General features: G+C 33.0%; 1 protein-coding gene and 1 long non-coding RNA gene across 2 annotated transcripts in view; one reads left to right on the top strand and one right to left on the bottom strand.

Moving 5' to 3' along the window:
* LOC123661686 (sodium channel protein 60E) overlaps positions 1-22,770 on the top strand; it is a 167,558-nt gene extending 144,788 nt beyond the window's left edge. Inside the window, exons 9-30 of the mRNA XM_045596637.1 lie at positions 8,093-8,208; positions 8,731-8,921; positions 9,423-9,588; positions 10,842-10,976; positions 11,515-11,729; positions 11,842-12,012; positions 12,135-12,328; positions 12,522-12,753; positions 12,833-13,104; positions 13,194-13,438; positions 13,509-13,803; positions 13,878-14,193; positions 14,272-14,547; positions 14,619-14,915; positions 15,341-15,629; positions 15,701-15,894; positions 16,090-16,292; positions 16,537-16,809; positions 16,903-17,262; positions 18,288-18,510; positions 19,406-19,514; positions 22,568-22,770. Coding sequence (XP_045452593.1) covers positions 8,093-8,208; positions 8,731-8,921; positions 9,423-9,588; positions 10,842-10,976; positions 11,515-11,729; positions 11,842-12,012; positions 12,135-12,328; positions 12,522-12,753; positions 12,833-13,104; positions 13,194-13,438; positions 13,509-13,803; positions 13,878-14,193; positions 14,272-14,547; positions 14,619-14,915; positions 15,341-15,629; positions 15,701-15,894; positions 16,090-16,292; positions 16,537-16,809; positions 16,903-17,262; positions 18,288-18,510; positions 19,406-19,514; positions 22,568-22,770 — 4,975 coding nt within the window. The remainder of the gene's footprint in view (positions 1-8,092; positions 8,209-8,730; positions 8,922-9,422; positions 9,589-10,841; positions 10,977-11,514; positions 11,730-11,841; positions 12,013-12,134; positions 12,329-12,521; positions 12,754-12,832; positions 13,105-13,193; positions 13,439-13,508; positions 13,804-13,877; positions 14,194-14,271; positions 14,548-14,618; positions 14,916-15,340; positions 15,630-15,700; positions 15,895-16,089; positions 16,293-16,536; positions 16,810-16,902; positions 17,263-18,287; positions 18,511-19,405; positions 19,515-22,567) is intronic.
* On the bottom strand, positions 18,814-19,596 carry LOC123661691. The gene is made up of 2 exons (XR_006744383.1): positions 19,341-19,596; positions 18,814-19,034 (listed from the first exon to the last, which is right to left on the bottom strand). It is a non-coding gene; the product is annotated as an uncharacterized LOC123661691 (long non-coding RNA).
* Positions 22,771-25,964: the final 3,194 nt, after the last annotated feature.

Genomic DNA, 25,964 nt, shown 5'->3' with positions numbered 1-25,964 from the left:
GAAAAGTAATACGACGTAGGTAGACGAAAAAATAGTCAAGTAAATACGCATTATCAAACATTACTCCAAAAGTTGTAATCAGATGTCGATGAAATTTAAATGTGACCACATGATAAACATCGGTTTTCGATTAAGTTAAAATCATCAAAATCACTACACCCAGTAAAAAGTTATGCAGATTTTCAAGGCTTTCCCTCGATTCCTCTGGGATCCTATCATCTAATCCTGGTTTCCTTATCATGGTACCAAACTAGTAATATCTCCTTTCCAACAAAAAAAGAATTATCAAAATCGGTTCATAAACGACGGAGTTATCCCCGAACATACATAATCTATAATCTATAATATATAATAATAATATATATAAAAGCGAAAGGTCACTCACTCATCACGAAATCTCCGAAACTATAACACCTACAAACTTGAAATTTGGCAGGTAGGCTCCTTATAGGACGTAGACATCCGCTAAGAACAGATTTTATGAAACTCGACCCCTAAGGGGGTAAAATGGGGGTTCCAAGTTTGTATGAAAGTCCTATATTTTTGAAGTAAGAGACTTGAAATTTAAAATTTATGCTCTATAGATGATGAGAAGGTGTCCAAATAATGAATATTTAGAAATCAACTCCCTTTTGGGGTTAAAACGGGGGATGGTAGGTTGACTCACTCATCACGAAGTCTCCGAAACTATAACACTTACAAACTTGAAATTTGGCAGATAGGCTTCTTATAGGGCGTAGACATTCGCTAAGAACTGATTTTACGAAACTCGACCCCCAAAGGGATGAAACGGGGGTTGGAAGTTTGTATGAAAGTTCTATGTTTTTGAAGTAAGAGACTTGAAATTTAAAATGTACGCTCTTTAGATGATGAAAAGGTGTCCAAATAATGTATCTTTAGAAATCAACTCCTTTTTGGGGTTAAAACGGGGAATGGTAGGTTGACTCCCTCATCACGAAATCTCAGAAACTATAACAGCTACAAACTGGAACTTTGGCAGGTAGGTTCCTTATAGACCTGTAGACATCCTCTTAGAACTGATTTTACGAAACTCGACCCCTAAGGGGATAAAACGGGGATCGGAAGTTTGTATGAAAGTCTTTTGTTTTTGAAGTAAGAGACTTGAAATTTAAAATGTTCGCTCTATAGATGGTGAGAAAGTGTCCAAATAATGCATTGTAATCTATATATATATAAGAGAAAGGTCACTAACTCACTTATCACGAGAACTCAAAAACTGTTGGATGGTCTATCCATCCAGGTTGGACAAAGATAAAATTTGGCAGGGAGGTATATTATAGTTAGCAGACGTTCGCTAAAAACGGATTTTACGATATTCCACCGCTAAGGGGGTTCAATTGGGGTTGATAGTTTGTATGAAACATATACAGCCTGAAAATAAAACTAAAAATGTGGTGTATAGAAAGGTTTTATAAAAATAACTATTAAATTATACTAAATTGTGCCTTTTAAAAAGTTACTCAGTTTGATAAGCATTTCAAGGGACTGAAATAAAAAAAATAATTTGCGTTAAACATCTTAATAGTAATGCATATCTTCATAACCACGCGGACGTAGTCGCGGGCAATAGTTAGTGTATTATTAAATAAAGTCCCCAAAAGTGTATGTGATCGATTCCTTCAAAATCTACTGAACGGGTTTTCATGCGGTTTCACCATACGAGAGAGGGCTCCACCATTGGCAAGAGGAAAGTTTATGGAACGGCTTAGCCGATTTTGATGAGAGTGTCACTGGAAGTTTGTCGGAAAAACTTTGTGATACACTAATTTCAACGCGGGCGAAGCCGCGGGCACAGCTAGTATATATATATATATATATATATATATATATATACGGTCGAATTGAGTAACCTCCTCCTTTTTTTGAAGTCCGTATTACTCGCAAGGATTTATTTGAACAAAAAATTAATATTATTTGGATGATACCACTAGACACATTTTGTATATGTAAAATTTTCCTTTACTGACAACCATACTTTTATGAAACACTTAAGGGGCTTTAAATGTAACCCAACATTGTAAATATTAATGGATGCCGGTAACGATGCTACATCAGAGTAACGAGTGCTATAAAATGTTACGTCAATACTTGATTCGTTATGACCCAGTAGCTACAACATGTAAATCTTAGGTAAAAAGGTTTGAGTTCACTAATTATATGTATAATGATGATACGATATATGATTTAACTTAAAAATATTTTAACATATTTTAATTTGTTTTAGAATACTCCTTTAGCTTTCCGGTCAGGTATAGTGCATAATTTTGGCTGTTTCGTTTTTTCCTGTTATATATACTATAGCCTATGTCACTCAGAGATATTGCAGCATTCTGTTAATAAATATGTTTTTAAACGGTTTAATAGTTTTTGAGATTATCCATTACAGCCAACGAAAATGAAATATTTCAGTTTAGAATATAAGTTAAAATTATGGTTTTTGAAAACCGGATATTTATCATGTTTTATATTTCCATTTTATAGAGCTCGATATTAGACAGACAACTCATGAACAAGATTTTCCTAGCTAATGTTAAAGAATGTGGTAAATATCCCGTTTTTGAATAATTTTAGCAATGAAAATAACCATGTTAATTTAAAATCTTATATAAAATTCACACTATTATACTAACAATGTTTTATCCTAAAAAACTTTTTGTTATACATAGAAAAAGTTGTGAAATGGAAAATAAAATAACGTAAAAGTCAAGAGTTCAAATTGATGTTTGACTTGCCCATGGAACTTTTTCAATTTTAACTTGATTGTAAATATCGTTTTTTTTTTTTTCAATTCTGTTAAGGAGCTTAAGATAGTACTTACGCTTAGATAGTGCTTGACGCTAATAAACTTGGAAATTTAATTACGATAATAATAATAGTATATGTATTATTTTAAAATTATTTCTAAAATGAAAATTGCTATTAGTATACAAAAGATAATTAAATTTTTAAATTACATATGATAAAAAAAAATTACGTCAGCACCCAACAGCTAAGTAATAAAGCTTCGCAAAATTTAAAAATATATATTGATCAAAATAAAATAGCATAGCCTTATATATATATTTATCAAATTCCTTTTTAGCTTTACATAAATACTTAATAATATAGAAAGTAAATTATATTTGAAACTTTCAAATAAAATCGAAAATATTAATATGGGACACAACTCTACATCCATTCATCCATCATGTCCCATTACTTTACCAGAATTATACTATCTTCAGTTCCTTAAATAAAATGGTCATTTAAAAAGTCCTACCAAAAAAGTTGAACCGAATGAGTCAGCAATCAGAATTCAAAAGTTGTCTCCGATTGTGCCGAAATCCCACAGTAATAATAGCATGATAATCGAGGGTCATTGACCCACTTTTATTAACCCTCGGAAATTGCCTACAAGCATAAAACTTTACGGCTTTTCAGACACGAAAATATCCACATTTTATCCCTTTTTAAAAGGCTTTTAAGATAATATACAATAATATTACAATTTAATAAGTTAATTCACGTGAAAATGGTGATATGATAAAATTTTAAAGGAACTTCTTTCAAATACATTGATCCTAAAGGAGTTCAAAGTTGTTCTAATCTAAGGTTACAGTGCATTTCCCGGGATAAAAATTAAACTAATGTCATTTTCGAACCCTTAAACTACCGCTAGCCGGCATAAGTGTAAAAAAAAACATATCAAGAGCGTATGCTCAATGGAACTAAAACAAACAAATACAGTTTTCATAGATTTTCATTCAAAATGTAACATTGTGCTATTCCAGGCGTATCGTATTTGTATTCCAAATTTCATCCGGATCCGTTGTTTCCAGCTGTTCTGGTCTAGCTAAGGCACAAACATTTATTTTAAACTTTTACATATATTTATAAACGTAGTAAGATCTTACACAAACACTCAAGTACTTTCCGTTTAAAATCGAGCAATATTCTTTTTTATCACTTACGTGTCACCTTAAACTTTTTGTATTGTAAAAAAAATCCCCGCTTACTTTTATGGGTTTTGAACATAAACACAACTACAAAGGTTATTATATTATAAATAGCGCTATCAACCACTCTGGTGTAGTGCGGTATGCGTGCGCGGCGCGTAAACACCGGCGGTTTACGAGTTCGATTTTTAACCGACTTCAAAAAAGGAGGAAGTTACTCAATTCGACCCCTATATATTTTTTTTATATATGTTAACTTACGGGGATAGTTTCATCGTTTATGAAACGATTTTGATTATTCTTTTTTTTTGTTGGAAAGGAACCAGGATCTAATGATGGAATCCCACAGAAATCGAGAGAAACCCTCGAAAATCGTAGTGATAACTAGTGCGTTTATTAATTGCTGGGAATTTCCTGCTGTGCCCTACCTCAGTAAAAATTAATTAAATTTCCCGCTCGGGATGAATATTTGTATTTGTATTAATAGAGATAGAGATATCGTTACTCATTGTAGCCTTGTAGGGAATATATGATAACGATAAGTACCTATATTCTCGTACAGCCTTAATAACCAATTAATTAAATTTATAGTTCTAAGTACTTAATCTCTGATACGCATGAATACTTTATACATAATTACAGCCTTTTACTTATTCTATGTCGACTGCGTATCAGCAAATTTTTCAATAGCCATGCCCTTTGAATACTGAATAGGTCCCGGCCAATCAGAATTCTAAAGAGCCGTGCTAATAGGCAGTCCTTCGATAATAACGACTGATCGGGATTCAGGCTCGGCGCAGATTTATTGACATCGGACATCACTTACAGACGGCGAGAGAACTCAGACACGTGTTTGGATCATTTGATTTATGATGAGAACTTCGTTTTCGGATTTTATTATATTTCCAGAAATAAAATGACGCAATTGATTTTAAACGACTTTATTAAAATGAATTATCAAAAAGTTGTAAGAAAATTTAAGTCTAATAACCAGTCATTGGCACAGTTGATAGTTACCCTGCTTTGTGGTCCAGGGTTGTAACTCAGGTTGCCGCAGTTGGCAGTTATTTTTCTTTCCACTCCAGGGCCTTGGGACTTTTGTACTAAGTTTGGATTGGATGATTGTGTATTGTATGTGTCATTATTTCAAAAATAAAGTTTTCAAAGTAAAGATATCTTTATAATTAGAAATGTTATATGTACCATATTATGTCGTCGTAATGACAAATTACAGATATCCCTATACGCTTCAGTCTGAAATATCCCACTACTGGGCATAAGCCTTTTTCCCCATGTGGGAGAAGGATCCGAGCTTAATCCACCAGCTGCTCCAATACGGGTTGGTGGATATATTCCCTACTATGAGTAACGATCGCTATCAGGTGTACATGATAACAACAGAGACCGACAACTTAACGTGCTCTCTGAGGCACGATGGGAAGACTCACGGGACTAACAACCAGACCAGAATTAAATATTAACACAAATATCCACTCCGAGCGGGACTCGAACACGGGACCATCGGTGTTTAGGCACACTCTTTTGAGGAATAAAAAGTAATATAAAATGTACACTCATTACTGAGTACTACTCTGTACAGTTTTATGACTGACTTAAAAGAGTAAGCTAAATATCACAACTCGTATGCATATAATACAATATTCAACTCCATGATACTGTGTCATTATCTTTTTTTTATCTTATAACATACACACACGGTCGTCTGTTCCTATGGTAAGCAACTTAATGCTTGTGTTATAGGTAACAACCGCTTGATATGCAATTTTTTTTAATAAATATACATAGAAATATTACATATGTAAATATATAAATACAAATATTAAACCAGACTCAGGCGGGAATTGAACCCGCAACCCGCGGAGCAGAAAACAGGGCCACTTCAAACTGCGCCAACGAGCTAGTCAATAGAAACCATATATGTGAAATTGTAATACAAATCCTTAAGTTAGACTAAGTGGTTCCTTCATAGACTTGGAAATTACTGTAACTCTGCCAGTATAAAATATTTCAGATCACAGTAATTACACGCCTATTCTGTACTCTAGTATGTTTCTGGTCCAATACTATGTACAAAAAAATATTTTTAAGTGAAAGATTTTTTTTCCCATTTAATCTAACTCTAAGTTACTTTAAGGATTAACGTGATAGTTTTAACTTACTTTAAGCATCTAACCTAGTAACTCAAGCAAAGTGAAGTCAACACAAAGATAATTTGCATGATAATAGTGTTTACGAAGGCGACAATTTAGCATATCAAGCGTTGGTCGTTTTCTGTGTAATGTAACAAGCTTTGTGGAAGTGTAGCCAATTTTATATTAAGCAGACGAGAATGAGCTTACGAGAATAATATTTGTCCATTAACCGACAACATATAAAATATTAATGGAAGAAGTAAAGTACCTTTTCACAAAGCAGACAGAGTATTGTTATCTCAACTACCTACATTTATATGACCTACATACGAGTATATGTACATTAATACTGCATATATAATTACTGGAACTCGTCGGATTTTTTTATATTAGTGTGCAAACAAGCATACGGCTGACCTGAGTCTGAGTCTGGTAAGCGGTTATCGTAACCTATAGACCACCTGCAACATCTACATGTTTCTACCCCCTGACCCTCCCAATAAACCTTAATTATATATTATATCTTCTGTAAGATTGAGGTACTCCCTCAGAAAAGTTGCTCCTTTGAGACGATTGGATCTAAAATTTTCTTCTGTTTAGAAAACGCTTGAGTATGACTTTAAACAAACAACGGAACAGATGGATATAAGCATATGAAACTAGAAAACGAGAAATTAAAATAAATTGATTATCTTAAACAATATACTTTCAAATATATACATGTCTTTATTATTTACATAAACTTATTTTCAAATATGTAATAGATTAAGTTTTCCAGTTTATGCAAAGTTGGCTCGCTTCTTAAAGCGTTGGTAAGATTAATGTGACGTTTAGAAGAAACAAAGTTTAATGAAACGATAATATTTAGCTTCTTGTGTAAACTTTTATTAAGGGTATTTATCTTATAATAAAGACAAAAATGATTTACAATCCTTTTATCTATAAAGCAGAAAATATTAAGATGAAAATTTTATTCTTAGGAATCAAATTTTTCGTATTTGCTGATCAATTGGTAGTCAGTCATTATTATTGCCATAGCTGCTATTTAAAGTTTTACAATAACTTGAAGAAATCCTTAACATTGTAGTAATAGAACACTTTTATGATTACATTTAAATTAAACAGTCATGCTATATGTTAATAAACAATTTGTCATAATTCACCAACAATCTGTTGATATAACAATTACTTTATGGAAGAAAAGTTGTCAGAATAATTATGTTTGCTCGCAAACGAAAAAAACCGACTTCAATTACATCGACGAGTAATACAACGTGAATCGACGAAAAAATAGTCAAGTAACTACGCGTTATCAAAGATTACCCAAAAAGTAGTTATCAGATCTCAATAAAATTTATTTGTAACCACATAACAAACATCAGCGAACAAATTTCGATTAAATTAAAAATTATTAAAATCGGTACACCCAGTAAAAAGTTATTGCGGATTTTCGAGAGTTTCCCTCGATTTCTCTGGGATCCCATCATCAGATCCTGGTTTCCTTATCATGGTACTAAACTAGGGATATCTTCTTTCCTACAAAACATGAATTATCAAAATGGGTTCACCCAGTAAAAAGTTATTGCGGATTTTTAAGAGTTTCCCTCGACTTCTCTGGGATCCCATCATCAGATCCTGGTTTTTTTATCATGGTACTAAATTAGCAATATCTCCTTTCCAACAAGAAAAGAATTATCAAAATCGGTACATCCAGTAGAAAGTTATGCGGTATAATACAACGTAGGTCGACGAAAAAAGCGTCAAGTAAAAACGCATTATTAGATATAGCTCGAAAAGTAGTTGTTAGATCTCAAATAAATTTAAATGTGACCAATTGACACACACCACCTTTCAATTAAAAAAAAATTGTCGAAATCGGTCCACACGGTCAAAAGTTCTGATGTAACATACATAAAAAAAAATACAGTCGAATTGAGAACCTCCTCCTTTTTTGGAAGTCGGTTAAAAAGAATGCTTTTTCAGATCTCGGTCACGATCAAGGTCGCGATCAGTGACCCCTAGTGGGTCACCACCACCCTTACCTGCGCCAGCTCAACCACCTCCGCCTTCTCATACTCTACACCCTGATAACGCTCTAGGTATGTGCTATATATGTACGTACATATGGAGTGAATACTTCTTTTTATTTTATTTTATTTTTATAATGGCTTTCTACTTTTAAAAGAAAATAGAGAAAGGACATACAAATGATGATAGGAAACTGATGTACTAAACATAAATTAATATATGTCAAACGTCAGAATCGTACCTAAAAGTAGCAAAGAAAAGAATTACTTAAGTATTTCCTGAAACTTTTACTAGTAGACCCATAATGCGCTTTACTGCCCATATAAAATTTTGATTACCTATCTCCTCACGACTAGTTGTTGTGACTACGTGCAACACGCTATTTTTTGGTGCGAGCTTGTGGAGGTCTATGTCCAGCGGTGGACTGCAATAGGCTGAAGTGATGATTTCAATTTTTTGTTGTGAATCTTAACAAATCTCTTTTAAACTAAATTATCAGTCTTTTAAATAAAAATCTTAGATACGGTACTGAAAAGCAAACACATAAAAAAATCATTTTCATAACAGTCTAAAATTTTGGAACAATCCCATAGGTCGTGGTACACTCAGCGTCGCTGGTCGGCAACTCAGTGACCACAGCAACAATAGAGAGTCATCTCTAGATGACTCAGGTGTTGTCGACGACCATGATGATGGCGAGCATACATCCGACGACCAAGCACCACACCCACACCGAAGACATCTTTTACCACCACATCCGCCAACTACATTAGCTCTTAAGCAAGTAAGGACGTGGTTCTATTAAAGAATTTAGAGTAGCCAATCAGCTAATTGTTCAAATATTGTTACCAATTATTAAATGACGATAAAATTGAATATTACTTGATTTCAATAGAATATAAATAGTAAAAACAATTTTCCTAATAATTATTATTACTTATTTAACGTTTAGAACGTGAAATGTACTTTTAATTCTTGATTTACGGTCATTTTCAATAATTTATCTGCTTTCGATTACTGGCCATAGGTGTTTTATATAATTTGTATGGAGTTTACGCTAAAACGCTATATATCCCCCTATAAACGCTATTACGCTAAAACCCTATATATATATATATATATATATATATATAGAATATTTTAACTGTTGAAAAAAGTTGTTTATAATTTCCAAACCAAAAAGGGTCTCTTAATGTATTAAAATAAATAAACAACAAATAAATTTAACAAAGGCGTAAAAAATGATTTAAGGATTAACTAACTGTTTTAATTTTCCTAATTACAGGATAAAGTTACGTTTCAGGAAAATAAAAAGGAAGAGAATGTTTCAAAACCAAAGAATAGTTCCAAGACGGAAATACAAGTTGAACAAACTAAGAAAAATGAAAGAGGAAGCATCCAAGAAAGATATCCGCTAAATCCTGACTACCTTAATCAGATAGTAGTTCTAGGTAAAATTTTAAATATTTTATTCGCACAGCTTTAATTCTATCCCATAAATATAATGCTATCAAAAGTCACTTTAAACTTGGGATTATATTTTAATGTAACTAGCAATTGGTTTGGTAGCATTATAATACTCCTTATTGGCACGGCTTTAACACTGAAAAGCATAAGACCAATAAATAACACTGAGATGCAGCAAATGTATCAGTTCTATGCTTTGGATATTACGTTTGACAAAATATTATATACAATTTATTTTTAACAAGTAGTATAGAATTTTAATTGAATGTTAAATACAATACGTGGATATTCGAGTGCATGTTACTGACATTTTTTTCTATTTTTATGATATACACATAAATTAATAAGAATTCTTCCAACGTCTGAACGCTTGCATATTTTGCAAAATAAATTCTTTTTTTTTTTCTTATCTACTATACATTTTTAAACTTTACAAACAATATAATGTAGTTTTAACACTCCTAATTTAGTATTTTTATGATCAAAATCTAACTAGTCACTCTATTTCAATTTGCATCTACAGTCAGATGATAGTTTCTTTGGATATCAGAAGCACCGTGTAAGATTTTTAGTCTTCTTTTACTTAAAAAACAATCTAAAACCGTTTGATTTTGGACGCTGTAAATTGCACCGTAAAATCCAAAGTCAAATGACATGCTTAGTAGCTTCGTTTGGTACATTTAAAAATATATTTTGAAAAATCTTCAAATGTTTTTGTCTTCTTCAAACTACGTGATATTGGCAAAATCATGTGCTATTTCTACACTTTTGAAAGCCATCAATTAAAATGAAATAAAAATTAAATAATTTAAACGCAACATAAAGTAATAACCATTATATAAGAAGCTACTAAAAGAGTAGATTTTTTGCTAAACATGAACGCTCTATAACTTATACTTAATAAAGTTAATTTAATTCAATCGTCAAAATTACGAATATTTCATAAAAATATTTTTTTATTCCTTTTTAACCTTTAAATTTGCCATTTTTGTGAAATATTCCAGGACATCCTGTAATAATAAATCCTATTTTAAGTTTTTTACTTCCTTAAAAACTTCTGACGAAAAAAAAACTGAAAAATATCTAGCTAGATTTATTAACGCTATAGAAACGATTACTGGTTGCCTAGTGGCTGGTACTCTACACCATTAGCTTCACGTTTTGATGGGGCTAGACCTCATTGAACATTTTTACGACACTATTGCAATTTCGCTTCTACCCTCATTAATATCGTCAGGGGCGGACTGGCCATACAAGCGCGCACCCGACCTCCCGCAAGCGGAGACGACGAAAATTAATGAGCTCAGTTTATTGGCAGCCACGCACAAATCTCATATGGGCAATTACGAGCAAAATTGCACTTACTTCACAGGTTAGTAAAACACAGACGCCAACGCTTCTGCCCCCCAGTCCACCCCTGTTCCTTTTGGGAAGACTGCAGGGTGATTCGATGCGATTGGTTAATTTTATGTCCACTGTGTCTTTAGAATCGCATTGAAGTCCGTTTCAGGATTAATTATCTAAAATTTTTTTTCAATTATTTTTATTTATATTAACTTTTATGCGATTCAAATGGGAAATTGTACATATGTGTTAAAAAGACGTATTGGTGAATCAAAATTTAATACTTTAAATTTCCTGCGTTTTTCTCTTCAGCCCCAAATATCCGCTTACAATGCATGAACAATTTTCTGATAATAATTAAAACCTACACTTATATATATTATTCTGCAAACGAAAGCTTCGCATCGATATTTATACTAATATAAGCTTCTTTGTGCTTTTGCTCTACCGCTACTATTGTTCTGTTAACATTCTCTTCTAATTTTGTCGTACTTGTGAGCGTAAGTGTTTTTGCTTATCTTTGGCAACCATTGTTAATTTTACTAATTTTTGTAATTTGGTCACAGATGAACTTGTGGACAGGAATTGTGAATGCTGCGTGACGTGTTGTATAGACTACGAAGGATGGCTACAATTTCAGAATTGCTTGTACGGTATCGTAAAAGATCCTCTGTTTGAACTGTTCATAACGACATGTATAGTTCTAAATACACTTTTTCTGGCTCTAGAGCATCATGGTATGAGTGAAAATGTCAGGCAGGCGTTAGATATAGGAAATAAGGTACTTTATAAATATTATTCAAAATTAACAAATGAATGTGATATTGCTAACAAACTTAACTATAATTTACGCATAACGAAAACTAACTAACCAAGGGTTCTTACTATTTTAGGTTTTCACCTCAATATTTACTTTAGAATGTATAATGAAAGTGATGGCGATGAGTAAAGACTTTTTTGCTTGTGGGTGGAATATATTTGATTTAATTATCGTATCGGCTAGCCTCTTGGACCTAATATTTGAGCTAGTGGATGGCCTTTCAGTATTAAGAGGCCTTAGATTGGTAAGAATTTAATACATTTTATCATATAATTGCTAACTTAAAAAAAAAATGAATTCTAAAACTAAAAGTAAAAATATTTAAAACACCACTAATAATGTATTAATGAAATGTTTCATTTTCAGTTACGAGTGTTAAAATTAGCTCAATCGTGGACTACTATGAAAGTTTTGTTGAGTATTATAATATCGACAATAGGTGCCCTTGGTAACTTAACGTTCGTGCTAGTTATAGTTATTTACATATTTGCTGTTATTGGTATGCAGTTGTTCTCTAAATCCTATACACCAGAAAAGTTCGATCCGGATCCAGTGCCCAGGTATTCATTTTATAAAACGTTTGAAAATATGTTTTGAATTATTAAACAATGTCATACATAAAATATATGTATTAACTTATAAAGTTAAATACCATACTAAATTTATTTATATCGAAGTTTCTTGATAACCGGTCTTTTCTACATATTTTAAAAGTAAGCTGTTGAATTTAATTGTTTGCCTTTATATAATTAGATGGAACTTCAATGACTTCTTCCACTCGTTCATGATGATATTTCGCATATTGTGTGGAGAGTGGATCGAGCCACTGTGGGACTGCATGCGCGCAGAACAGGCGAGTGGAGCGGAAAGCTGCTTCTTCATATTTCTACCTGCTCTCGTTATGGGCAATTTTATGGTGCTCAATCTCTTTCTTGCCTTGTTGCTAAATAGCTTTAACAGTGAAGAACTCAAAAATAAAAAAGAGGTATGTTTAAAATTTTCTTAGTTAATTAAAAGTTACTTGAAATAATAAATATAAAGATAGACATATCTTTATTTTCTAGGAAGTTGGAGAAGATTCCAAATTAGCTAAGAGTTTTGATAGAATACGTTCAATAGTAAGAAAAAAAGGTTTTCTTATATCTAGAAGTAAAGAGACTGACAAAAAATCTAAATTAGAAGAGCTAGTTAACGAATTTATGTTACAACAACGTAATATAAAAGAGAAAAAAATGTCAATTTCCAATGAACAAAGATGTTCAGCTTCTATTCAGGAAACTATATTATTTCCTCATGACAATATTTATCGACATAGCTACCAAGAAGCTTTAAACAGGTAAAGTATTATTTATGTATAAATCCTTCCTATTTTTTTTTATAAAAAATAATATAGATAATAAATAAATTAAATATTTAAAATTTTAGGCCAATATCTGTAGGCTCTGATTTTGCCTATCCTCCATTGTATCAAACAGGGAATAATTTTAATCACGGTAGCCAAGAAACATTAAAAGACGTTCGAGATTTGGCCGCTGAACATAAAATCACTAGTATAAGAGAAGATTCGAAAGAAAACCTAGACGAAACAAGTAGTTCTGACAAAGTCACAGCTCAAAAATTGCTTAATCAAATGTCATCTGGATACCATACACAACCATCAGATTCAAGAGGTAAGATTTGAAAAATAAATTAAATATTGGTTTAAATTAAGTCCAAAATTGAGTGCTTTTTTTATTTTAGAAGAAAATGAACACTACGAAATGGCTCAAATATCTAGTAAAACGACTCCAGAAAAGTACAGACGAAATGAAATGGAACAACTGAGACACCTTAAGGAGTCTATAACCAGGCCTGGTGAAGAAGATATGAAACATCCCTGGCAAACATTAGTTTCATACGTTGATGAATTAACCGTTGGCGGTAGGAAAAACTCTAAGGGACAGTACATAGACCCTATGGGAAAATTTCCTGGGTTTGGAAAACGAAAAGAACCTAAAGTACCTCAAGATTGTTTTCCTCGACAATGCTATAAACAGTGTGTATTATAATGTACTCACAGTTTAATAAATAAAACAATCTGAGGAACATTCTTACCTATTTTTTTTTCAGATGTTCTTGCTGGGATGCATGTATTCGAACAAAGTTTGGTCAAAGATGGATGTTTATACGTACATTTGTTCTTCGTTACGTTGATACACCTGCTTTCGAATGGTTCGTTCTGGTTCTGATATTCGCCTCTAGTATCACACTATGCTTCGAAGACATACACCTGGAAAAAAATAAACCACTCAAGAAAATTCTATACTGGACAAATCTCAGCTTCTGCATGATATTTGTTATTGAAATGTTTTTCAAATGGATAGCGTTGGGTTTCTACAGATACTTTACAAGTTTTTGGACATTGCTGGATTTTACTATAGTTTTTGTAAGTATTGAAAATTGAATTAATATAATCATTTTTTATGAAAAACTCTTTTTTTCTAAAGTATTTTTAAATTTTCAGGTGTCCGTGTTTAGTTTATTAATAGAAGAAAATGAAAATTTAAAGGTTTTGAGGTCTCTGAGGACGTTAAGAGCACTGAGACCATTAAGAGCTATTTCTCGGTGGCAAGGAATGCGGATAGTAGTTAATGCTCTAATGTATGCAATACCTAGTATTTTTAATGTATTACTAGTATGTTTAGTGTTTTGGTTGATATTTTCGATAATGGGGGTACAGTTTTTCGGAGGAAAGTTTTTTAAATGTGTCAATGCTGAGGGTGAATTATTACCGCTAGAGGTAAGATTTCTTTTGACCAGATCATATTTACATTGAATGCTTTGTGCTAAAACTGTCATCGTTTATTTTAGATAATTAATGATAAGTGGGAGTGCTACTACAATAACTTCTCTTGGATAAATTCTAAAATATCCTTTGATCATGTTGGAATAGCATATTTAGCTTTATTTCAAGTAGCTACATTTGAAGGTTGGATGGAAGTAATGGCGGATGCTGTAGACGCTAGAGGAGTAGATTTACAACCATCGAGAGAAGCGAATCTATATGCATACATTTATTTTGTGATATTTATCGTATGCGGATCTTTTTTCACTTTAAATCTATTTATAGGAGTAATCATAGACAATTTTAATATGCTCAAGAAAAAGGTAAGAGCAATGTTTATATTATTTAACTAGCTGTGCTCACGACTTCGTCCGCGTGGAATACTGACTTTACATGTTCAACGTGATTCTTTAAATTGGCATAACTTTTTTATTTATGAACCGATTGACATGAAACACGCACTAAGTCTTAAGTTAAACTTGTCACAATATATAAGTAAAACCAAATCTAAATCGGATAAGTTGTTTCTGAGATTAGCATGGACAAACGCACAGACAAACAGAAAAAAATTCTGATAATCATTATATTGGGTGCTATTTGCGTTGATAATGGTTCCAATAATATTTTTTCTCAAATATCTTAAATGTACAGACAGCTACCCGTTACATTTTTAATTCATGTATTGATAGTAATTCCACAAAATTTACTTACCTGTTTTTTTTTTATACGTTTTTAATTCTACTTTTAGTACGAAGGCGGTGTGTTAGAAATGTTTCTAACGGAAAGCCAGAAGCATTATTATACAGCAATGAAAAAATTAGGTAGAAAAAAGCCCCAGAAAGTAATCAAAAGACCAAGGAATCAATTTCTAGCCATGTTTTACGATTTATCCAATTCGAGAAGATTCGAAATAGCGATATTCGTTTTGATATTCCTAAACATGCTAACTATGGGCATCGAACATTACGATCAACCACATTCCGTTTTCTTTGTTTTAGAAGTTAGTAACGCATTTTTTACCACAGTTTTTGGATTAGGTAAGTCATTCTGAAATTTTGATAATTTACTCATAAACTTTATGTTTTCAAAAATTATGTTTTATTTTCAGAGGCTATTGTTAAAATTATCGGTCTACGTTACCATTACTTCACAGTACCTTGGAACGTGTTTGATTTCCTGCTAGTTTTAGCATCTATTTTAGGTATTGTTATGGAGGACATAATGATAGACTTACCAATATCCCCAACTCTACTACGAGTAGTTCGAGTATTTCGCATAGGAAGAATTTTAAGACTGATTAAAGTAAGTATATTGTAATCTATTTCAGTATAAAAAGTATAAAAGCTTTTATTACTTCTTTAACCTTCAGGAATCAGTTATTGGAGTAAGAATTTTTTATAAAAAAAACTATTTAAAAAATGAGATTTGTGGTTTGTTTTAAAATTTTTTATTGTTTGTTATTTTAATATATATTTGTATTTTAAAATCAATTTCCAGGCCGCTAAAGGCATTAGGAAGCTGTTGTTTGCGCTAGTAGTGTCTCTACCCGCGCTTTTCAACATCGGCGCATTACTTGCGTTAATCACCTTTATCTACGCTATAATTGGTATGTCTGTGTTCGGACATGTCAAGGAGCAAGGTGCCCTTGATGATATAGTCAATTTTCAAACTTTCGGCAGAAGTATGCAATTGCTTTTTCGGTAAGTGAATTTTAATTAACCTAAACCATATTGATGGCATTAAATTTCCTAGACATTTCTTATTCTAAGGTCTATTTCCTTTATCCCTAAAACTTAATTAGGGCTAATATTTTAAAATAAATAAACCAAGCATATTCTAGCATATTTCTATTTGTGTGCTTACACTAACTTCAAAGAGTAGAAGAAATGCATTTACTGGCCTGGGTAACTATTTCATTCAAAGTTGCTTTTACTTTGTTTTTAGTCTTATGACATCAGCTGGCTGGAATGATGTTTTAGAATCTTTAATGATTCAACCTCCTGATTGTGAGCTGGGAGATCATGGTCATTCGAATGGAAACTGTGGAAGTCCTCTACTAGCTATTACATATTTTACTTCGTTTATTATTATTAGCTATATGATTGTGATTAACATGTACATTGCTATTATCCTTGAGAATTTCAATCAAGCACACCAAGAAGAAGAGATTGGTATCGTAGAAGATGACTTGGAAATGTTCTATATAAGATGGTCCAAGTAAGATAATTTTATTAGGCACCACTTTGTTTTATTTGGTTTTCAATAAAGAAATTAATTAATTAATAAACTAAATTGTTTATTTCTTTTTAGGTACGATCCGCATGCAACTCAATTTATAAGTTTTGCTCAACTATCAGATTTCATAGCTTCGTTAGATCCTCCCTTAGGTATATCTAAACCGAATACAGTTGCTCTTGTTAGTTTTAATTTACCTATAGCTAAGGGTAATAAAATCCACTGCCTAGACATTTTACATGCACTGGTTAAGCATGTACTAGGTCATGTGGAGGAAACAGATACGTTTAGACAACTACAAGAGCAAATGGATATTAAGTTTAAGAAACAATTCCCAACGAGAAAAGAATTAGAAATAGTTTCTTCGACGAGAATATGGAAGAGACAAGACAAAGCTGCACGAACGGTACAGAGGGCGTGGAGAGAGTATGTAAAGTGAGTAAATAGTATGTATTTTTCATGATATTTTGTTTTTACGTGGGAAAAAACCATCTCATCATCTCCAGCGCGGGGGCGCCAGAGGGTTATGTCAGACTCCTGCTGACTAAAAAAACAACCACGTGTGAGCAGGCCTCTGCCTGGGTGGGGCGAGATGGGGTCGCGCTAGCATTCGCCACCTCGCCCCGGCGGTAGACCCGGACAAGAAGGTCCGGGCCCCGATTTTTCATGATATAGCTCAAGCCTTCATCTTGCACATACAGTCAACTCTCGTCAATTCGAAACTCAGGTGACTTGAAAAATATTACGAATTATCGAGTGTTTGAAATATCAAATGGTTCGAAATTTTTGAGAGCAAATAAATAAAACTTCGAATTATTAAGTATCGATCAATTATTACATACAAATTTATTAACTGCTATTCTTTAACAATGACAAAAGTCACCTTTCTTCTCATCTCCCTCTACTTTTTCGATCTATTTCTTCTTTTCAGCAATCGTCAAGCATTTATACTTTTTAGGACTGATAACTAACTATACAACGAAAGAGTGACACTAACTGAAACATAACAAACCGATTCGTGCGGAAACTAATCATAATAAAAAAGACTCGTGTACGATGATACATGTATTTACAAGTTTGAACTTGTCTCGAAATGTACCTATCTACTTACAAGCTTTCTGTTTTTTTTTCTCTCTGCAACTTTGAATTGTCGAGTGTTTGAACTTTGAATTCCCGATGAGTTCGAATTAACGCGTCGTTTTGTTACGTGGCAATGGTTTTTTCGTTCGAATTACCAAGTGCATAGAAATGTATTGATTTAGTTCGAAATATCAAGAGATTTTTAGGGAACTCGTGATGACTTTAAATTATAGAGAGGTTCGAATTATCGCAGGTTTGAATGAACGAGAGTCGATTGTATAACCTTTTTGAGACAAGGATAGATAAGTTTTGATTTTTTAATCTACTATATTATATATAAACTTATCAATCAAATTTCATGCTTTGTTTACATTTCACAGGAGAAAAAATCGTAGTCCATCACAAGAAGAAGAGAGTACAAAATGGTCACCAGGGCATGGTTGGGGAGGTCGCCTCAGTGCGTTGTTACACGTACGTAGAGGATCCCACGCTTCAAGTCGGAAGTCTTCGAGAGCTTCTGATGCTTCAGACTTAAGTGACATCGGTGGAGCTTGGCTTAACTTGCCACTCCTACTGTTACCTGGTGCACAGCCTAATGAACAGGTATCTACAATTTAACTTAGAGTACATAATTATATAAGAGTATTTAGATATACGTAAATTTACATCAGCCTTAAATTAATAGTTAAATCAATGATTTTTATAGCTTTACCTACGAATGCGTCTCTCGTTGCCAATACTTATATATCTACTTTCAGTTGTATCGTTAAGTACTAGATGCTTAGTACATATCTCTTATATTTGATTGGTATTTGATGTAGAAATTAATGCTGATTCCAATTTTTTTAAATGACAGGGGACGTTTACTATCTTAATATGCGTTCTGCGTCGCTTCAAGTTATGATCTTATTTTTAGAATCATTTTATTGTAAAATAATTTTACAAAACGCAACCATCAATTAACTTTGTTAATTTTTCCATTAATCATAAAATATAATGTGTAAATATTCAGACGCACTATTTATCATAATTGTCACGTGTTATTATTCTTAGTCACACTAAAACTACTCAACTTCCGTCATGCGTCCATATATATACGTTGGCTGTTAAGTATCACGTTTCTATGCCTGGAAATAAAACAGTAACCATTTATGTGAAGTAAGCTGACGGAGATATAAACTAAACACGGGCGAAACAGCTATATGCCTGTAATTATATACATATATATAAAATATATAAAATAAAAGGTTTGGACGTGGTTTTATGGTAGTCGATATTCTTACCATTGACAAACAACATAAAGACAAGCAAGTGAAATCATAAGCGCAGTTGCTAAACAAATTCATATTGTATTGATATTTGTTGATGCTATTTAAGTATATTATTTTCTATTGAAGCCAGTCTATAATGTAACGTAATCAAATCAGGATTACCTCTTAACGATGAGATCTCCTTAACGGCGAGATCACGTCAAAGTATATTGTATGGTTACTGTTAGGCTGGTGGGTCAGAGACTGCTCCTGCTAGGCGTAGATCAGCGTACGGGTTACCGCTGTTCCTTCGACATCAGGACGCAGTAGACGAGGACACCGGCCCGAAACGTGCAGGTTCATATGTAATGTTATGCTTTTTGTGTCTTTTCCCTTAGTTAGATGGAGACCGAAGGGCTTCGGACTAAAAAATAATCTTTAACTACTCAAATCATATGATATATATATATATATATATATATATATATATATATATATATATATATATATATATCATTATTAAACTGGCGTCCTTCCTTTTAGGGCCATATACACTCATTTGCAAAAAAAAAACGGGCGGTTTCGTTTTTCTTCCTGGCTGAAAAAAATAAAATACCAAAAAGGTTTTAATCATTTGAACATGTTACTGGTCAGTTATAAAAGTGCCATAATGTTTATAAGAGTACATTCCAAATTCAAATTTTTGATTGAGCCTGGTTTTCAAAGAAAACAACTTTTAACTACATTTTGTGGCGCGAATTCCCTATAGTTAATATCGACTCTAATCAACTTTTTGTCAATTTTTATTAAATATTCTGAGGTCCTTGACATTTAAAAATATTGTTATTGCTGTTTAGCAATCTCGAAATTGGTAGATAAAGTGATGAAAGCGAGCAAAATTATTGCGCTGCTTGAAGAAGATTGCAGTCAATGCTTCGTGGCTCAGATACTAAGTGTGAGTCGGTCGACAAATCAAAAGACCTGGCAGCGCTATCAAGAGACCGGTTCCGTCAAGAGAAGGCCTGGTTCTGGCAGAAAGACTTGTACCGAACCACGGGATGATCGTTTTCTAGTTAATCAAGCGTTGAGAAATCGCAAATCTTCTTATGTGGACCTCAAGAACAGCCTCGAAGAAGTAAGAAATGTGCAAATTAGTCTACTCATGACTCATGAAGACTGGGATAGGGTATTGTTCTCCGATGAAGCCAGGATATCTCTGCATGGTGAAGACCGACGTCGGCGAGTGCTACGTAGACGAGGAGAACGCTTTGCAGAGGCATGTTTTGAAGAAATCACACCTTATGGAGGGGGCTCTGTTATGTTTTGGGCAGAAATAAATTCTATGGATCGTACGGAGTTAGTTTTCATCGAAAACGGTACACTGACTGGACACCGATACATAACGAAAGTTCTAATTCCTTATGCACAACCCGCTTTAACCACTCTTGGCGAAAAATCAATTTTTATAGACGACAACGCTCGCGCCCACCGGTCTGGTGATGTGGAACCGTATATGCTAGAAGTCAGAATTCGTCGTTTGGACTGGCCAGCTAGAAGTTCGGACCTCAATCCCATAGAGCATGTCTGGGACGTTCTGAAGAGACGAGTGAGATCAGTGCAGCCGGTTCCGCCATCAGACCATCAGAGAGCCAAAGAATGTCATTAACGCGGAGTGGGAACGTATTCCCCAAGAAACCATAAAAGATATACTCGCTAGCATGCCCAGACGAATGCAAGCTGTGATTTTAGCAAGAGGGGGTCACACTCTCAATACTAAACTTTTATCTGCTTTTAATGTATTCAAGAAAAACAAACAAATTAACGCGTTCCATTTTATTTAGCGAGCAGGTACAATAATAGCGTTTTGAGCTTAAACATTATTTTTCAATAATTTAATCAAAATGTTATGATAAAACTGATGAAAACTATTCCTTCCTAATTAATTTATAAAATCCTGAGGATAACAATACCTAAAATTGTCAAACAAACTAATAGTAACTATAAAATATTTCTTTGGTTAAGTGCCCGTTTTTTTGCAAAAGAGTTCATATATTGTATCTCTATACATAAAGATTGCCCATAGCAGAAATTATTCTTGAACAAATTACGTGAAGTGTCGGGAAGACATCTCGTAAAGCGGCTATAAGTAACCAACTTGACACGACACTTACGTATACACGACGTTAATTTTATAAATAACTAGCTGACCCCGCAAACGCTGTTTTGCCATATATTATTAACCCCCTTACTCCTCCCCTTATAACTTAGGGTTGTGAAAAATAGATGTTGGCCGATTCTTAGACCTACCCAATATGCACACAAAATTTCATAAAAATCGGTCCAGCCGTTTCGGAGGAGTATGGTAACTAACATTGTGACACGAGAATTTTATATACATAGATTAGATATAGAGATAATTAGGTCAAGTAAGCGGCATATTTAGGTTATAGGATTCTGATATCGCAGTTAAATAGAAGGACGCCAGCTTAAGAAAACGTTGAATAAAAAATTAAAACTCTAAAATGCGTGTTTCTATACAAGAAAATGTCATTCGTGGATTAGTTAGAGCGAAGCTCTTCATTAGAAAAAAAAGTTAAAGTAAAAAAACTTTGAAGGCTTGTGCCACTAAATTTTTCAAATGATTTTTATTAAATATTGTTATATTTAAGTTTCATTCGAAAATTGTTGCTTTAATTGCATTTTTTACTAAAAATATTTGAAGAATTTGAAACAGACATCGAAATAACAAGCCTTCACGATCCTGAGGGAATTCCTTACCTGTCCTAAAAGTTATTTAAATATAAATTCATATCGACTTGGAATGACTTTATTAATTACCCTTTCAATTTTTCTTAACAATATTTTTTTTAATTCATATACTTCAATGCTTTGCATGTCTGCTAGATTTTCCCTCATTCTATCGCTAGCTTTGAATGGTCTGCTATAAAAAATAGACAACTGGAAATATGTTATATTATGCATGTATGGCCTTGTGTTGTCTTTATTCCATGTATCCTGCCATCTTTAATGGAACTAACGCTTCCTTTTTAAATAATCAATGTTGTAAGATTAATGTTATTGCTACGTTACTATTTATTTTAAATTGTGTAAATTATAAATATGATAGACCAACTGATCTTTAAAGTTGTTGGGATGTGTCAAAGGAACCGCACGGAATTTAGGAACTTATGTCCATACATAAGTATAATGATTGTCCTGGTATAAAAAAGGCAAAACATAATAGCACACATAAGAGTTATGGACGTATTTTATGTTGATAACTAAAACTTTTTTCAGATAGAAAAGTTTCAATTTATTTAACAAAAGTAGAAATATTTAAATCAAAACATAAATTACCTAACTTAGCATGTTATTAATAGATTATTAGTTTCGAAACACTTCAATTCCAGGTTCACTTCGTATAACCTCACGACGTAATTCGGCGCGTCGACCAGAGCCCCCAGCGCGGCCGAGTACGCCCTCTCCCCACGCAAACAGCTCGGTCAGTATCCTTGTGACGGAGGCCTCACCTGACGCCGCACCTCCCCCCTCCGCTCCACCGACCGTCGTCCGAGTCCTCGTACACAGAGAGAGCGATGAGCAACCCAGCTGATCTACACCCGTCGAGCCAGAGGCTCCCCCGTAGACCTATCCTGTCAGGTCACCGACGATAAACACCAAGTGAGTGTCGAACTATAAAATCGAATATTGTGTTCAGGTATGGGAAAACGGTGATATTACAACTGTTAGTTCGTATAGTGATTTTAAATTGTAGATTAGTTGTATTGTTATTATTAACGAACCCTCGATCATAACCAAAACTTCCAAACGCAATAATGTTCGATAGTTTAATCGTATTCATTTAAAGTTTGAACACATTAAAAACAGTTTAGCTTTTACGCTTGATATGCCGATTCTTTAGTTAGCTGTTTTTTTATACTACCTAGTTATTTAAGTATCCTCGATAGAGTAGATAGAATTGGACGATTGTATAACACTTTGTTATTGTAAATAGCGTTATTACATTTAAGACACCGACTGATAGGCCGTCGAGGAATGTTAAAACTGAAGCAACCCGTTTTTATTCCTAAATGCAGAGTCCGCTAAACAATTGTTTGATTTAAGTATAAGAAACATCTTATGGACAAAAAATACAAAATCTGGCCCCTTCTACGACCGATTTTTTAATTTAAACTAAACTTCGGTTCAGTTTATTGTCACAAAAAGGTTTGACGTAAATACTTTTGACGGAAATACTTTAAAAATGGTGATTAATGACTTGTCCACCGTGGAGTTGAATTCAACCCCCGATCATTTATCTCTACGCATATGTCACGATCTCATAAGTTTTGTACTCTGTAGTCTACCGCGGGGTTGAATTCATACCACAAATTTTGTCTCCGCAGTTTACCGCGAGCTTGAATTCAACCCCAGATGACTAACTCGTTTTGAAACCATATATGATAAAAATAGAGCCTAAAATAATTTACAGCCGCATTTTAATATATTTAGTACGAAATTAGACACCAATTGGAACAAACATTCATTCGCTCTTCATAGAAATTTAGTAAGATTCAACCAGTCAAAGTCTCCCCGTACCCGCCAATTTCTGCACCGTTATGCTCTATGTTTGAATCGAGTTTTCTTATTGTCTTAATAAAAAAAAATTGTATTCATATTATACACTGATGCGAAAGGTATTTTGTGTACTTTATGAATATTTATAATGCTATTTGTAGAGGATACGTAAAATATGTTTCGAAAAAAATATCCTAGTTTCTCGCCCTCTTTGGATATTAGCGCCCAAAAAATATTGTTTTTAGTTTTATCGTTGCGTTGGTTTTTCTAAATTAACTATGAAGTACAAACCCCGTACCTACGGTAATTGCTTTACAAGGTGTAATTGAAATGTTCACCTTTTATATAGACCACCTATTTTCAAATATAAAAAAGAAACTTTGCTGTATCAGAATATATTTCTTTTGCTGTTAGAGCTAGATAGATACTATTGGGAAACAAAATAAGTAGAATCAACGACAAATGTATAAAATATTTTTTCGACTACTACTACTACTACTTACTATATTTTTTCGACATGTTTTTGCACCAAGACCACTTTTTCCCCCTCCCTCTAAAACAAGCGCGATTTTATAATTGATATACGGACATTTATTACACTTTTTATATAGGAAACTAAAGCTTGATTCATACTCTTCAAAATTAAATAAACGTTTTTGTTCTAAGTGTAGAACACACTTGTGAGTTATGAGCAAAAAATTGCGTCTCTAGTAGCGCACGCTTGTCATATTATGCGGGAGATGCGAGGTCAGCGCCGTGCGGTAGAATGAGTGCTGGGGTTGAATTCAACCCCGCGGGAAACTACGGGAGCTCGCGTTCGGTGGAGTCCGGTCTACCAGAGGTTTTAGTAAAAAAATGATTTTTACCACACAGCATATACCCAGCGTAAATAAAAGGTAGGGTATTCTTTAGGTCTATTTTAAGTTATATTTATTTTATTTTATTTTTTGAGTAAAATATAGGTATAGCAGATGCATAAGATTGTATTCAAAATAAAATTTACAGGTTACTAAAATTGATTCGCACAAATATATTATGGTATTCGAAAGTAATTTACCCACTATTGTAAGTATTTATTTCGAAGGGACAATATTTTCTTACAGCGTACGTAAAATGCTACAAATTCCTTTGTAAAACATCCTATTACGCTTATTATTATTATACAATGCTAAATTAAACATCGTTTTAAAAATTACTTGATTTTTTTTTGGTCTGCCAGTGTTTTGTCATCATGTTGAAAAATAAGATTATCTTACTGAAAGTTGTGATTCTGTATAATGTAACTTATATAACTAAAATTAGTGTGATTAAATTTCTTCATTGTTATTTTAAATAAACTGTTTTTTTTTTACTTCTAATATTCAGAATTACATTGTGTTGTCTCAAGTTATATCATGTATATTTTGTTGTCTCAAGTTGTATCATGATCTGTAAAATTATGTTTAATAATTGTACCTGGTAAAAACATTAAGGGTCTGTTTCACCGGTTGTGGACAACGCTATTTGATGGATAGACTTTGACCGCGGGAGGTGGAATAGGTCAGTAGAACTTATTTCTCCTCAATTAATATACTGTAGCTTTTATTATTTTTTGCAAATATAATAAGAATTCAATTCAATGGTACAAATGAATAATGAATCAAAAACTTTTTACTGTCGGATACTGTCATCCATCAAATAGCGCTATCTACAGCTGGTGAAACAGGCCCTTAGATGTATAAGGTAATATTTTGTACGTAATCCTTTGCCTATTGACTACTTCTCATATAACAGATAAAGTTACTTGAATGCTCAGTAATGAAAAGGAACAAAAGTTTATATACTTTACTGTAACTTTCTATCTTACTAGTATACTCGTTAGATATTTTGTCAAATTTGTTTAGCCTCGCAATTAAACAATTAACCCATTTGTTTATTGTCATCGGGTATTATGGTGTATAATTTAGCATTACACCCGTCCAGTATTATTTTTATTGTATAATTTGTATTCATGTTGTTACATTAAAGGTTACATAAATGAATTTATTCAATGTAGATGCAAACGCTTGTATTAAATATAGTTTACATAGATTATAGCAAATGTTATAAAAAACTTAATAATCAAATTATAGTATAACTAATTTTAATTATAATATATTAATTAACTTTCATATTAAAAGCTTTAATTCTAAATTATTTACATCGTAGCAAGGACCAAATCATTGTATTTGATTTAAACAAAACAAATCT

The sequence above is a fragment of the Melitaea cinxia genome, chromosome 17 (genome assembly GCF_905220565.1).
Source record: "Melitaea cinxia chromosome 17, ilMelCinx1.1, whole genome shotgun sequence".
NCBI classification, from domain to species: Eukaryota; Metazoa; Arthropoda; class Insecta; order Lepidoptera; family Nymphalidae; genus Melitaea; species Melitaea cinxia.
This window is presented reverse-complemented; position numbering and strand designations above follow the sequence as displayed.